Source organism: Gallinula chloropus (assembly GCF_964237585.1).
Source record: "Gallinula chloropus genome assembly, chromosome: 8".
Taxonomy (NCBI): Eukaryota; Metazoa; Chordata; class Aves; order Gruiformes; family Rallidae; genus Gallinula; species Gallinula chloropus.
This window is the reverse complement of record NC_140093.1, coordinates 12,810,201-12,825,318: the sequence shown is the minus strand read 5'-3', so window position 1 is coordinate 12,825,318 and position 15,118 is coordinate 12,810,201. Positions and strand designations below refer to the sequence as shown.

The following is a 15,118-nucleotide window of genomic DNA, read 5'->3' as shown; positions in this document are numbered from 1 at the left end:
GTAGATCGACTCGATGCTCAGCCTGAGACAGGTGAAGAGCAACCTACAGCCATAAGGTGCTGGCTTGGGAGCTGCAATCCAGCAAGCTGGCCCAGCCCCACCACAGAATTAACCCATGGCAGCAACAAGAGGGGTGCTGCACACTCCTGTGCTGCCCTGTTCAGAAGCTCCTGAGTGGCAGTTACTAGCTGAGTCCTTCAGCACAGGAGACGCAGCACAGTATGTAGCGTGCAGGCGCCACACCACAGCCAACCAGCTGGAAGAACAGATGCAGAAGAAAAGTGCAGTACCCATGACTGCTCAGTTCAGTGTGTACTCCCCAAGGAATCCAAACAAACCCTGTTTTCCCACTGCTAGCTTTCCTAGGGGACAATAGCCCATAATTTATATGTGAGGGCGGGGGGCAACGCACTGTAAAAAAAAAATAACCTTGACCTTCTGGAGTGGTAAGGGGGTGGTCTCTGCCCACATACACTGAGTAGAGTTCCTTTCTTCATAAGCTGCTTCAAATTAAAGGGGTCAAAGTTTGCTCTCCACATTTTTCTTGTCCTTATTCCCACCACCAGTTCTGTGATTTAAGCCTGCTTTTCCCACTTCTTCCACTTAGCGCCTTTTCTGGCACAAACAAGCTGGAGACACGCAAAGAAAACCCAACAAATATTCCCAGACCACAGTCTTCCAAGCAGCTATCAGCAGCAACTCTTCTCCTCTCTGGTCATTATGTACCTTAAGATCCTTGTTAAGGCCAATGACACAGGTTGGGGTGAAAGCCAGCGACAAGAAGTGTGACAGGGGGAACCAGAACCAGAACTGGGTGAAGACCAGAACTCCCACCACCGAAGGCATGTGAGTATGTCCCGTCCTGGACTGCAGCGAGATAGTCACGTTATGGCCTCCTGTAAGGAATCAGAAATGAGGTTAGGTTAGTTAGTACATTCCTGAGTACTCTACAAAGACACCTGAGTAGCACATCCCTAAACCAGCTGCAGGGTTACACCAGTGCAAGCCAGGCCAGGATGCTGTCAGCTTTCTCCTCTGGAATACACCTCCCTCCTCCACCGTGCAAAACAGGCAGTGTAACAACCACCTGCTCTATCTGTTAGGTATTACCTGAACACAATCACTGGACACAGCCCTTCCAAGCTCATTTTCCCAGGATACAGGTTAAACAAAAGTGCAATGGAGAAGGCAGGGAGAGGGGAAGAAAAAGGTGAAACCTTTGTCATCAGCAGTTTTAAAACACAGCATAAAGATGATCCACATGACAAGACTCCAAGGAAAACAGAGCATATAAAGCAGTGCATACTGAAACTTTTCTTACTGTGGCTGCTTCCCTGAACTGTCAGTTATTCAGAAGAAATATGCCTAGGTTTTTATCCTACACCATCTCAGTAGATAAAAATGTAAACAGCAGCAACTTCAGAAGTTGCTTGTAGAGGTTATCAATCTAGGCAGCATAGAGACAAGCTCTTGCAGCAAAATTGTCTGCCAGACAATCAAGTCTCAGCTTTGTGCTTGCAAAGCATAGACCAAAACAACTCCACACGTTGATGCAGTGCAGAAATATCAAGCTAGAAAGCAAACTGAAAGATGTGGCTTGCAGACAGAGTGAGAAAGCGTTAATCTGATCTTCAGTCTTCTGATGAACACAGTGAATTGAGCTGAAGAGGGCAGCAGGCAAGTCCATTACCGCTGACAAGAGCGGGTGAGGGAAGGTTAACTTTGTTAGAACACAAACACCCACTCCTTGGCCAGGGCACTTTAGAACTGAAAATCCCAAACTGCAGTAGCACTCCTCTGCTCCACACAAACAGCACCTCTATAGGGCCAGCAAGGGAGCTCTGAGCTTTAAAGACAAGCAAAATTTATTTTTGCTGCCAAAATGAGCAAAAGCCCTGAAGAAGCAGTGAGCTCATCCCAGGTGTCTGCTAGTGTTAGTTCCAGGAGCTGTGGAGGATGGAGGATTTTGATGCCCTCCTATAGGATACTCTGCATACATATTATCTCCTTACTTTTCCCTTTTGTGGTAAGCAATAGATCTCCTGCTGTTTGATTAGAGAACTCCTCTGAGACGCCTCTTTGAAGAGAGGAGATGATACAGTCTCATTTTTTACTACTGCTAGGTCTGCTCTGCTTCTCGTTACTTTCTCTGATACCAATCTCTCACCCTTATGCTTGAATTTGGCACAGCACTAAGGAGGGACTGCCTAAGGTCTTGTGCTACCCTTAAACACACCACACACAGCAAATTTCTGGTGTTCTCTCTCCCATCTCTACTTTGAACTTTTCTTTGCTGCATCACTGTATAAGGGTCAGGTCAGTCATCTGCAGACATTCTAGATCAAGCAGTCCAGTGAATGTTGCACAAGCATCTTAACTAGACTTTATCAAACTTCTGGACTTCAATTGTTAGATTTTATTTTAACCTTTAGAATTATATTATCCAATCTCTGGAATTTCCTGGATGAGTAACAGATTTCACATTCAAAGGATGCTGTCACGCTACTTCTTTCTGCTGTTTTACACCCACACACAGCCCACCCTCACTCCAAGCGTTTTGCAGGGAGCAGGAAAGGTGGAGAGGCATGATATTGCACAACTGTGATTTATCTGCATGATTAAATAGCAGCCCTGACAGCCTGGAAGGCAACACAGTCCAGATCTTTGGCTGGATGGATGGAAGCTGTGACATGGTGCCTGGAAAAAACCCCAAGGAAAAGATTTCAGGGCTCCTTGGGTATCGCATGGAAGTTCCATCTCCCAGAATTCACATGGCCAATGTGGCAAGGTTTGCTGGAACTACAGTGGTGGTTCTAAAGACTCAACTCTGGCAGCACAGCCCAGGACACCACAACAACCATTAGATAAAGATGCTTTGGGGACTTGGGAAATCAGCTTCCAATCCTGGCCTAGGCAGCATCCCATTTTCATCCAATATCCTACTGTTTCTTTCTCGATCAGTAAAGACTTATAACCTGATCTACCTGTGCAGAGAAGGAAGACAGTCTGAACTATTACCAGCAGCACAAAAAGTCAAAATCTCACAGGATGAGCCATCAAAACCCCAGATTTGATTTCAGCATGTGCCAGCGACCTGATTCACATGGGCAATGACACACAAGGTAGCTCTACTTGGACCGACAGAAACATTAGCACAGGATAAGGGCTTTTTTTTCCATATACCAGAGCATTAGACCCAGCTTTACATGAAGAGCTCTGGAACAGGGATAGGCAGGAGAAAGGTGGGAAACAGAGTAGCATTGAATTCAACATGTGGTAGAGCAGACCTTATGAAAAGTTTATCTTTTGTACTAATGTCTTTAACATCCACAGTATAACACATCACAGAAGATGCATATTTGGAGAGATAGCAATAGGAGATTGGCAACTCCTTCCTCCATAACTTGGATGAACCCTGAACTATGGAGAATTGGGTTGTCAACAGCTTCTTTAGCTTCTGCACTGCCCAGTGCTACACTGTCCTAACCCACTGCACCTCTGACTCCATGCAAACTTTCCCTAAATATCGAGAAGAGGACTTTTCCAGGTGTACCAGATATTTGGGACTGCCACTACTTTTTTTCTCACTGACTGAGAGATGTGTCATTAAGGACCAGAGAAAATACGTAGAGTCCAGAGGGCAGGCACAATGCTGGCATCTAATTAGATTAGCATATGGCTTTTGTAGCTCTCATTTACAAATACATACCTCAGAAAATAAAACATACTGATTTTGCGAAGAACAGAAAGGGAGTGATCAGCCTGGAGCGAGAGAGCATGTTTCTACATAAAGTGGAACTTTACAAAAGTTCAGAGGTTTTTAGGGAAAAAAAAATCCCCCAAGTTTAAATTCAGAGTGTCTACATTTTTCTTATTTTATTAAAAAATTTTAAACTTATCTGCTTGGGCCTAACAATTAGATAATGACAGAATTCTTCATTTCAGTGCTCCTAAGGTACCCTGCTCCTTCCATAAAACCACCCATCTAATGACTGCTACCAATGCATCATTTCCCAGTCTTGCACTGGAAATCTTGCACTTTTAATCAAAGTCCATCATTGAAAGAGAATTATGCTTTTCTCCTTCCTCCACAAAAAACTACAGACCTCCACCAAAAAAACCCCAAAACTCAGTTGCCCCAGCTGTGGCAGATGACACAAAGGACCTTTTCTTCCTGGTAGTGATAATTCAATTCTATAGCTCATTGTTTCAGATAAGCACTTGTACTTGTATGGGAGATAAAAAGAATTTATTCTTTTAAGAGGCTCTAATGAAAGTGGCAAGAGGTTAAGAAAGGGTAGTTAACAGCCTTCCTCCAGCTGCTAGGCAAGAAATAAAGAGGTTTTAAGTTGGCACAAATTCACATGGAGTTTATTAAAATTGGATGTTTCTGGTTTCCAAGTCATTATACAATCCATGAGTGACACAGGAAGCAAATAAAGTTTTAGCTGCATTTTTAATGATTGAATCTTAAAGGTCAGAATTCGACACAGGCCTGTTCTGCTGAGAGAAAAAAATCTCTGAGCCAGCTGGGCTCTGGCTTCCCAGCAGCACAGAATGAGTCTGGGAATGTCCAAAGTTATTCTAACAGTCTTGTGCCAAGAATATTGCTCAGTTTGAGCTCCAGGAGGGCTACCTGGGAGGCAGTAAAGATAAAGAAGGTGGCTCCTGTTGCTTTCTTTGAATAGCCTTAGTCATCGAGCACTGCCACGTGCCCATCAAGAGGAGAGCTTCTTAAAGTTGCTTCCATGCAGATACATGCAGGCAGCTCTCAGTTCTCCCACAACACATGGTGTGGAGATGTAGTAATTTCATACAGACACTGTGTAGCCATAAACACTTCTGCTTATGTGACTTCAGGACTAACCTTACCTCAGAGCAGAGGGAAAAACAGCTTGTTACTACCTACCCCAGAGAGTAAGGAGGTGCATGACAAGAGATGGCCACAGCAGGAGAGATCAGAAACTGTGTTTGGAAACCTGGAAAGGGGTGCTATCGACATGCACAGCACTTAGTACATCTTAACTCCAGAGGAAAAATTGAATACACTGTCTGCCCTCCGTGCTTACAGAAGCCTTCCTTAGCCCTGCAATCCAGCCCTTGTGAAACCCCAACACCAAATCCATCCCTGGCTCAACATGAGCCATTAACACTCATCAAATGATGCTTCCTCAGGTAGAACAAGGTAGTAACGGGGTCTTCTGAAGTAACTCTGATGCAGTTACCTATGCTTCTCTTTGAGCAGCACTTTCCTTAATAATCAGGAAAAAGGCAAAACCTAGTTATTAAAATATACTTAATGCACACACATATATGTTAAACTGCTGATGTCAAGTTTTAACAGAAAAAGCAAAATATGAAGACTAGATACCACAGTATTTCCAAATTTCTGGAGCATGTGCTTACTTAGAAGAATAAAGAAGCAACATATTATGCTCTAAATCAGTATTAGGGGTCACAAATACATACTTAGAGCAAAAGGATCATATTTGTCCAGACTTCTGGACACAAGTTCTGCCCCACTGACTGGGTTGAGCCTCTCTTAACAGAGAGGCTTAGCAAGCTGAATCTACATAACAGGATTAATTTCTTTAATTACATAAAATGACTTGAAATTTGAGATCTCTCATTGCAATTACATGACAGGAATAAAGCCAGCACCCCATCTCCCAAATTAAATTTGGTATTAGCTATTGTAGCCCAACACATTTAAGAAATGTTGACTGCTTTAAATGTTTGGGGAATTACCTGCATCCAAAATGCCTTGTGCCAGGATTGCTCCAAACTTTGCCATAACATCATCATGCTTATCATTGATCACTTTGGAATAGAGCTGTCTGAACTGGCTGACCTGGATAAAAAAGAAAAAAACAAAAAAAAAAGAAAGAAAATAGAGAGATTATAAAACTGACTGCATGAGTCACATATGCTGTCTTTAGTGGAAACATCTTGGATTTCTGCATCCTAGGATGACATTTGTCTTTGCAATGGCTTTAGTCACTGGTGTTACGAGCCATCCCACTAATAATTAATTGTAGAGGTTTTCCCCACTTGAAGATACCCATATAGCAATTTCATAACACTCAGGATGGATGTGCATTTCCAAACCACATTTTGCAGGCCTTACAGGAATAGCCTGAAATCTCTAGAGTGTCACTGGAATAAAATACCAACTGATGAGACTGTAGCAAGAGCCACTATATGTTCCTAGGTGCGTGACACTGCACTTGATTAAGTTTCCTCCGATTCCTACTGCTGCAAACCTCAAAGTTACTCTGTTTTTCCTGTACAATATTTCTGCTCTATTGATAATGCGGCAAATTTTGCTACTGCTCTCCTGCCTTTTAAGTGAAAATCATTAATGGATGTATTTAATGAACTAACAGTTTATGCCATGGTACGTTCCCCACAATATCTTAAGTGTACATTAGTAAGAAAAACTGCTAAACCTTTGCTTGTATTGTCATTGCTTTGAACTGCTTCATCTTTCACTAAGTGTTGGAGGCAGAACAGTATCACAACCAGCAACATCTAAAGCTTTATCACAGATCAATAACTTATGTCTTTTAATGTATACAGTGGGGCAACAATATAGCTCTGAGTAATTTTTACAGCTAAAAAAGCAGGCAAAGAAATCCCAACCTGGAATCCAGTGGAAACCTGGAAAGCTGCATCCCATCCACTGCATGCCCGGGAGAATCTTTTATATCTCTGCCCTAAATTAATTTTAGTTGAGATACCTGAGTGATACTCGCTCGGTGACAAGCAGCTGAAGAAAGGTCTTTCCTTTCAGCTGTGAAGCACACTTAGAGGCTGCTGCAGGCAAAGAGGCCAAGCTTCAACATCACCACTGGGAACATCCTGCGCAGCCTCCGATGCTCCCAGAGACTGACTGTACCAGCACAGGAGGCTTAAGCACTGACTGTGACACATGAGGGGTTCTTCTGGGTGAAAACAGCACCCAGCCAACACCCAGGACCCCAACCATTCACAAAACTGAATCAGTGGCATGAAAGCTGTGCTGGGACTGATGATATTTCGTTAGGGTCCAAACAGAGGCAAAAAAGAGCAAAGGTGTGGCTGAGGGGATGAATCAAACTGCAAGGGTTTCCCAAAGCATAAAATGGGGTTTCCAACAGAGCCATGGTGTAATCCCACAGCAAGGGCAATGCTAGCAATAAAATTCACTGCATTTCATAATGCATTTCTGACCAGAGGCAGTTAAGAAGCTGAGATGACCTTTGAGAGATTACGTCCAATGTCTGGGATTGAAAGATGGCAGAATTTGTCCCCCATTTATACCCAAGCGCTGCAGCCCTGCTCAGCAGCCCTGCACACTTCATCAACACTTCAGATTAAGACCCCATGTTTGCTGTAAAATATTTCTCAATGCACATGAAGGCATCACACCACTTAAAATGCAGGTGCCCTAAAGGAACAGACACTCTCTGGTCATAACCATTCCTGCCTTTGCTCTTTCAGCCACCAGCCCATCTGTACTACCCCTCAATTCAACCCCTTCAGCACTGATGGCATCTAACCTGATGAGACTGAAAGGAGCCTGTGACAGCGAAAAAACACTAACTTTCAATTGTGACCTGCTTAAAATTAAAATGACTTTATTTCAAACAGAGTCTCACAATCCTGAAGCAACAGAGCAGCCAGACACTCTAAACAGGAGCAACAAAGCGGAACACAACACTTCTGTGGTAGAGCAGGAGACATTTAGTAAAACTTAGGTTGAAAAATGGAAATAGCTACAGTTTTCCCCATAAGTCCAACAATTCATGTGCTAATATTAGTTCTCTGCTAACCAATTCCCACTTGCATTAAAAAGCTTTTAGTTACTAGTCCCTATCCCCAAAAGGAGGTGGTGACTTAAATTCCCTTGCATTTATTAAAGCTAAGAAAAAGGAGGAACGTACAGTTGCAGGGCAGCCAGCCAGATGTGTGGCAGGGAGATACTGCACGCACAATACAGGGTTTATTCTGGACTTACTAACCAAACTCTGCTCTTGCTTCACTCCATTTATGCTTTTTCACGCTCTCCTGATTTTTATTTATAAAAACTTACAGTGAGGTTTACACGTTTAATATGAATAGTTTGTTTCTTACGCCTGACCTCTGGTACACTGGGAAAATATCTTAAGTTCGCATTTGCAACCTGGAATGGGGCCTCGTGTGGTATCAAGGGCAACCATGTGCAGACTCCTTGAACCAAAGCCTTCAGGTATTATTTGGGGGACACAGAAGCAACACAGAAAACTATTCCTCTGGTTGAGCTGATCAGCAGGACTCATCATTCTCCTGGCTCTGGGCTCAGCTTTTGGGTTTGCAGTATTTATTAAGCCAGATGGAGGTTACAAAGGGCATTCAGCGGACTGTGATCAGGAATTTATACCGTATTCAAATTTCAGAGACGAAACCCTGAGTGAAGTGAGAAGACGTTCAGCAGAACTGCTGGTGTTCATGCTGGTGCCTGAAGTCTTGCAGAGCAGCACCTGGAGCAGAGGGCAGAAACACCTCGCTTGGCCAAGGTGAGGCAGGGAAGTCGTCCACCTCCTCTGCTCATGGTGTGCTGCCCCTGTGAGGATCCTTTACCCAATATGCTGCCCCTGTGAGCATCCTTTACCCAATATACCTTCCACAGCTCCTACTCACATGCATGTTAGTCCAGAGCAGACGAACAAAACAAGCTTACCAGGAACCCACCAGCTGCGGCACCAGGGCAGCTACCTAACCAGGACATCGGCTACTCCAGAGAACCAAGGCACAGAAACCTGGCTGCTAAACCTCTGCAGAGCAATTGCCACTTCTCCAGGTGACACAGACAGGTTACAGCAGGACATCAGCTGAGAGCAGGTGTTCAACAAACAAGTGCTGAACAGCTACTATAATAGTCCTTACAACTCAACTTACAGAAATACAAAGTGTATAGCACCATCCCAAGTGCATTCTGCTTTCAAATTCTGCGTACCTGTGTGTCATGAGCCATGGAGCCAACCCTGGAAAATGTACTGAGCAACCTGTGCCCTTCCCAGAGTTTTACTTTAACATCAATGGAAGCAAAATTGGTCCGTGAAAGCGTGGGAGACCTCCGTGATAGGCCTCTGTGCTTATTCAGGCTGTTCCTGTAAAGCAAATGCTGCACAGGAATGGGATTTTTGCCTGGATCAGCTGAAAACCTTCACTGCTGCTGAGGAAAGCCTACTCTGGCAGCCATAGCTGTAGTGGCTCAGGAACATATCATCCCCACACAGAGCCACCACTCCACCTCTTTGGAGAAAACAAGCAGTACAGACAAAAGCTCAGTTCTGGTTTTGCTGTTGGGACACTCACCTCCTACAGAATAGAGCAAGATGTCAACAGACAGTCATTTCTTAAGCTGTTGAAGCAAAATCTGCTGGTTTGTCCAACAGAGCCTCTTAATCTGCTACTATTTTCCTTTCAAACCACAGCACCAAGCACATCCTGAACTACTGATCAGGTTAATGTAATGTGTGATAAAACCCACAAGCCCTGTTTCTCCCCTGAAATCTTCACTCTAAAAATTTCATAGCATTTGGAAATGCTATCAAGAAAGTAATTTGGGTGGCTTCCAGGAGGAACACCAAAACGTACTCAGTGACTCACTCCACCTTTACTAACAATAGACACACCCCATTCTGATAATTAGTGATGGCTGAAACGACACACCACTGATTTCAAATGAAGCCAAATGCACAACCTTGGAAACACTGAGGAAACAACTCGGGCTTTAAGACATGAGAATTACACAGCACCATTTCCTACCACAAAGCCAAGGGGCTGTCATTTATCAGGTTGTTTACCACTTCTCCCTCCACCAGTCAACATTCATGCACATGAACCCACGAGACTATTAAAAATATGACTTAATAAACAGTTAAATATAGGAAACAGTGGCAGGTGATGTGCATGATGCTCTTTGCAAATGTAAGTTCTTAATAACAAGACTATTTAGGAATCTTATTTTAACAAAAACGGTTTTAAACTGTTTGCATGTTCTATCTTCTTCAAAAGTTGACATTATTCTGCATATGCTTGCTCTCTTGCAAGAGCAGAGTATGCAGAAGCATTCAATGGTAACAGCCTTACTTGAAGGCACGTGAAGGTGCTGTTAGAATACAGCAAAAGCCGTTCTTGCATCCTAGCAAGACCCAGCATTTCATCTAAATATGGGCAGAAGGAAAAGAGCAATCTGGTTCTGGTTTCTTCATGTCATCGTAAAGACAATAAAGATGATCAAAGGAGGATGGAGGAAAAGCCTTGACCTTGCTTATTATCTTCTCATTTTGCCAAGATGACTATCATAACACAAAAACAGGAAAAAGTAAATTCAATTCAAGATGTTAGACATGTAGTTTGTCTCCAAAATTGCTGTCTTAATTGCCCTGCAGGTCACAAATACATAATGAAGTTGTCATTGATTTCTGTTACAATGATCTCATCACATCTATAATTTAGGATTCCATTTCACAAAATAAACTTGTTATTGTTCTATATCCTGCACTAATACGGTTCTTAAATGTATCAACAGAGGTCAGGAAAAATCACGCTGGCTGCACATGGTGGAATTGTGTTTCAACTCCAAAGAGGCCAAATAAGCTTTACACAAGATTTGCTACCCCTTTTAGCACCTATGCAACTCGCAGGTTCAAGGGATCTCCACTTAATAACAATTCTTTAATTAAACAAATAATTTCAAGTTGAAATTTAAATAGTGAGCACAACAAAGAGGAAGATGAATACAAAGTAAAGATGACAGCAAAGGTGAATCAAAAGCACAGGTCTATGTTATCTTGCAACTAAAAAGGTTTCTTTTAACACAAAATGCTTTGATGTCACTTGCAAAGCTCAGCTTTCAAAACTCTGAAGTTAGTTTTTTTATTCCTGAAAAATCAGAAGTTGTCTTTTTCCAACACCTGTAAGCACCTTTTAGGAAAAAAAAACCCAAACACAAACCCACCCACACCCAAAATCTACTTTGCTTTTAAGCCTTGTTTCTTGTTAATCCTTTGTGATCAGACCTATTGGCCTATGCAGAATTGATGCAGCAGCAAACACAACTACAACCCCAACTGGCAGCAGGGGAGGATGGCTGGGTGGCTGGTATCAGAACCCCTGTGGGGTCTGCAATAGATTCTGAGCAGAACCATCTCTGTGAAGCCAAAGCGCTTCTGTGAGCGGACACAGCAACGTATTTGCTGTGCTCAGGTGAACAGAAACACTTGGGAAATTCATCCTACTATAAAAGTTTGAGAAACAGATTACCAACCACACCCCACGTCACAGATTCTAATACAGGGAAAAGGAACAGAAAAAGACAGAATTTATTTAAAAGCAGGATAAAGCAAGGCACTCCTCTATGTGCTTAAGGAAGACTGTTTGCTACCACCTTCAATCCCAATTCTGCACCAGAGAATTTAAAATCCCTCTAACCCAAAGCTCACAAAGAAGTCTATTAAAAAAACCCCAAACCCCAACAAAAGTGAAAAATAATGGAAGCTGGTCAGACTATATACCATAATCTTTATTAACACCATCTCTCACTCCCAAAGCATCACAATGTGTTTAGCAGCAGTGAGAGGATAAGTAGAATTTAGCTTCTTTGCAACCCCATCAAGACCACAATTGCTGCTTGTGGGATATGAAATCCATCATGCTCCTCTTACTAACTGCTTATCCAGCACTGCGAACAGTCCCATAGGTCAGGTTAGACACTTTGGCACATAGTGCACCAGCGTCCCATTTAGGACTCTAATCAGATCAAAATATGTCACTGTGATCCCAGATGACTCTTTTCTGAACTCCACCCTTTCACGTAAAAGCATTTTTCTTTAGACTGGCAGAGAGCTCCAAAAAAAGTTTCCCATGGATAATAAATAACTGAACTGGCAACATATTCCTCAAAATACCCCTTTTACTTTTGACAAGAAGCTATGATGGTTTTAACTGACTTTTGGGGAGCTAAACCCAGTAAAATCATTATAATCTGTATTTAGTTCCTAAATTAGCAGACTATTTCAGGGATTTCTCATTAGTTTATCATCTGTAGCATTTTTTGGGGGTGGTTTTTTTTTTTTTTCTTTAAAAATATCTGCAGTCCTTCTATGACTGGGTAATGAATTGCCTTCTGTATCTGTATTATATAACACCACACAATTTTTGGCTCAAAGACGCTTTGACATAAAGCTTTTTCAGTTCCCTTCCCCAATTTTAAACAAGCCACTGAGCCCCAGACTATACATCTCACACTGTATTTGCTAGCCAACTATTTTAAATCACCCATTTCACAAGCCGAGGTATTACATGCACCTCTGAAGTCAAGGTTACTAGGCTTGTTTAGGGGAAAAGATCACTTACTGCAATCCTCAATTGATCTGGATTTTTGCTAACTGTCTTCCTGTCTGCACTTTTCTGTAGGAGACAGTCCTGAACACAGTTCCTTCACCTATCATCTCAGAAGGACTGAAAACCCAACACACAGGCTCAGCAAGTAAACCACGACAGCCTCGGATGTCTGATTCAGAGCTGTCTGCAATTCCCATCCCAAAAGGATCAGCATGCTTCACACACTAAAATTAATTTATTCTCATAATGTCCTTTCATTAAATAAAGTATCATCCTTATTCCTTTCGGGTGGGAAACTGCAGCACGGGAAAACTATACAATTTGCCCAACCTTAGAAGAGAGTGGAATGATTAAACCTGATCTCCTATATTGTGGGCTGGCATTCCAAGAACCTGACCAAAGAATAAGCCATAAAAACAACAAGCAATTCCTTTCCACGGAGAGGTAATTCAACTTCACATTACAGAGACTTCGCATCTTGGAAGATGAGGGGATCTGTCAGAGCTGCAGTGCCTTCACTGGCTTATTCAGTTGCTCTGCAACTCTGATAATATAAACAAAGGTCCCAGATTCTGTTCAGTGAAAACTGGTTTTTGGTGGTTCCTTTTTTTGTTTGTTTTTGTTTTGTTTGTTTGGGTTTTTTTTTTTAATAATTCAAAGGAACAAACTGTCTGCCAGCAAAACTTCATGTTCCGTGACTTAGAAATACCCAAACACCTGTATTTGTAGACTTCCTTCACTGACTTTCCCAAAGTAAAATTTTCCACTGGACAAAGAGGTTTTGTTGTTTTGGTTTTTTTTTTCCTTTTTCCCCATCCAAATGCAGTAAAAAAGTGGCTGTTTTTATCACAGTTCAATTTCTAAAATGACATCAATAAAAGCAATCCATATAATGACAGATGAGTAGCAAAGTACCAGCTACAGCTTCGCCTCAGCACTCACCAGAGCAGATGAAACGTGGAACCTTGGAGCTTCTATTAATGTGACTTTTAGTCTGTACAAATGTTTGCATATCATCATCTGTCATATATTCACGGGGCAATCGCTTTTTAAAAGCTAAACACAGCATATGCAATCCTTTCTGCTTTCTGAGCAGAAAGAAAAGCTCCATTAAAAAAAGTATTTGCTATAAAGCTGCTAAGCCAGTTCTGACAGCTGAAACTGTTTGACCTGAAAGGTGGAAAACTAGCTACTAAAGAAACACAGGTAGAACGGGACTTCCCCGCATCATGACCACATCCAAAGCTAAATTTACTATCATAAAATACAACTTACTTTACTAGGTGTTCACATAAATCAGAAGCATACGTGTCAGTGGAAGACAGTTGCTTGCATATCATTACAAGATGCTTTTAGTCCTTTCAGGAAAGGGTATTTATTCTTCTGACACCCTGAGTTAAAACTCTGTCATCTATCCAGCATGTTTTGCCCAGCATGCATGGCTCCCCATTCAGAAGTGCGTGCTCAGATCTGTGCAGGAGCTTCCTCTGGCACGCTGGCTCCTTAACAAGGCACACGCACTCTCTTGCCAACGCAGACCTGCAGCGCTGAGCGCTACTGACTGGACATCCAAGACCATTTTCCCACCCAAAAAGCAGGTATGGAAGATGCATCACATTACCTTTGGGCAGGTAATCTCTGTCTGTTGGATCATGATAAGGGCTGAAGCGATCAGAGCTCCTTGACGTACATAGTTCACAGGATCATTTGTCATTGGCTCAAGCAAATTAATTGCTTCCTAGTAAGAAAAAACATAAAAGCAGTCACAAAGTTAATACTATTATTTGTAGTATCCTAGGATTCAGTACTGTAATGGAAGGCTATCAGATTAATGCTATCTGATACACTTTTGAATATATTTTGCCTGTTTTAAGTAAATGAAGCAGAACTTCATTGCTGTGGGTTTTAATCTAAGAACTGGAGAAAAAAAACCCACCACAAAACCAAGGGATGGATGGAACAAGATCTACCCACAGAAATAGGGCAACAGATAAACAACAGTTGTAAGCTACCAATGCATTCATCACAATAGAGCTACTGACATACCTTAAATAATACAAATTATTCACACGTTTTCCTTACCATTCTTCCCCCAAAAATATATCAGCATTACCTTCATTTTCTATGTAAGAACAACTCAACCAGAGGTTAGAAAATGAGATGGTAAACCAATCCAGGTTCCAAATTGTTGGCCTTACACTTCATTGTTAGAGCCTGTAACATTTACGCAAATGGAAGTGTTCATTTCACACCAACATCAAGCAGCGCTGCCTCTGAGCCCCCATATAGTAAAATGAAGCTTTTAAAACATTTCAAAACACTCTATTGCTTCTTCAAATTCAGTAACTTCTCAGCTAAGTGCAACAGGAACATGATCCACAACGATCTATCAATAAACAATCTTTTCAGTGCAGTCATTGATTATGAAAAGCTGTAAGAGTCTATTGAAAGAAATGCTGCTTAGATGTACCCAAGGCCAGAATGGGCAATTTTCAGGCATCTCAGACTAAATCATCTCTTTAGGTGCAGTTTTTTTTCATCTCCATTTAGAGTTCTGCCAGTTTGCAAGCCGTGACTTAAATGCACCAGAATTATTAACACAAATTCATTTCTAACCATGCAACATCCTCAGTGCATGTTACACAGTGCCACTGAGCTCATCTAAACTTGCTGCTACCAAAATGAGAGCCCTCTAATTCCACAATTTCCCTTCAGATATCAAGTCTCTCCTCTTTCCCTGTGCTAG

At 42.1% G+C, this 15,118-nt stretch overlaps 1 protein-coding gene across 1 annotated transcript in view; it reads right to left on the bottom strand.

The window, feature by feature from the left end:
* The window catches only part of PSMD1 (proteasome 26S subunit, non-ATPase 1), a 73,332-nt gene that overhangs the window by 8,039 nt on the left and 50,175 nt on the right, over positions 1-15,118 (bottom strand). The window contains exons 18-20 of the mRNA XM_084267135.1: positions 13,994-14,110; positions 5,749-5,851; positions 727-896 (exon numbers count right to left, since the gene is read on the bottom strand). Of these exons, the coding sequence (XP_084123261.1) occupies positions 727-896; positions 5,749-5,851; positions 13,994-14,110 (390 nt within the window). The remainder of the gene's footprint in view (positions 1-726; positions 897-5,748; positions 5,852-13,993; positions 14,111-15,118) is intronic.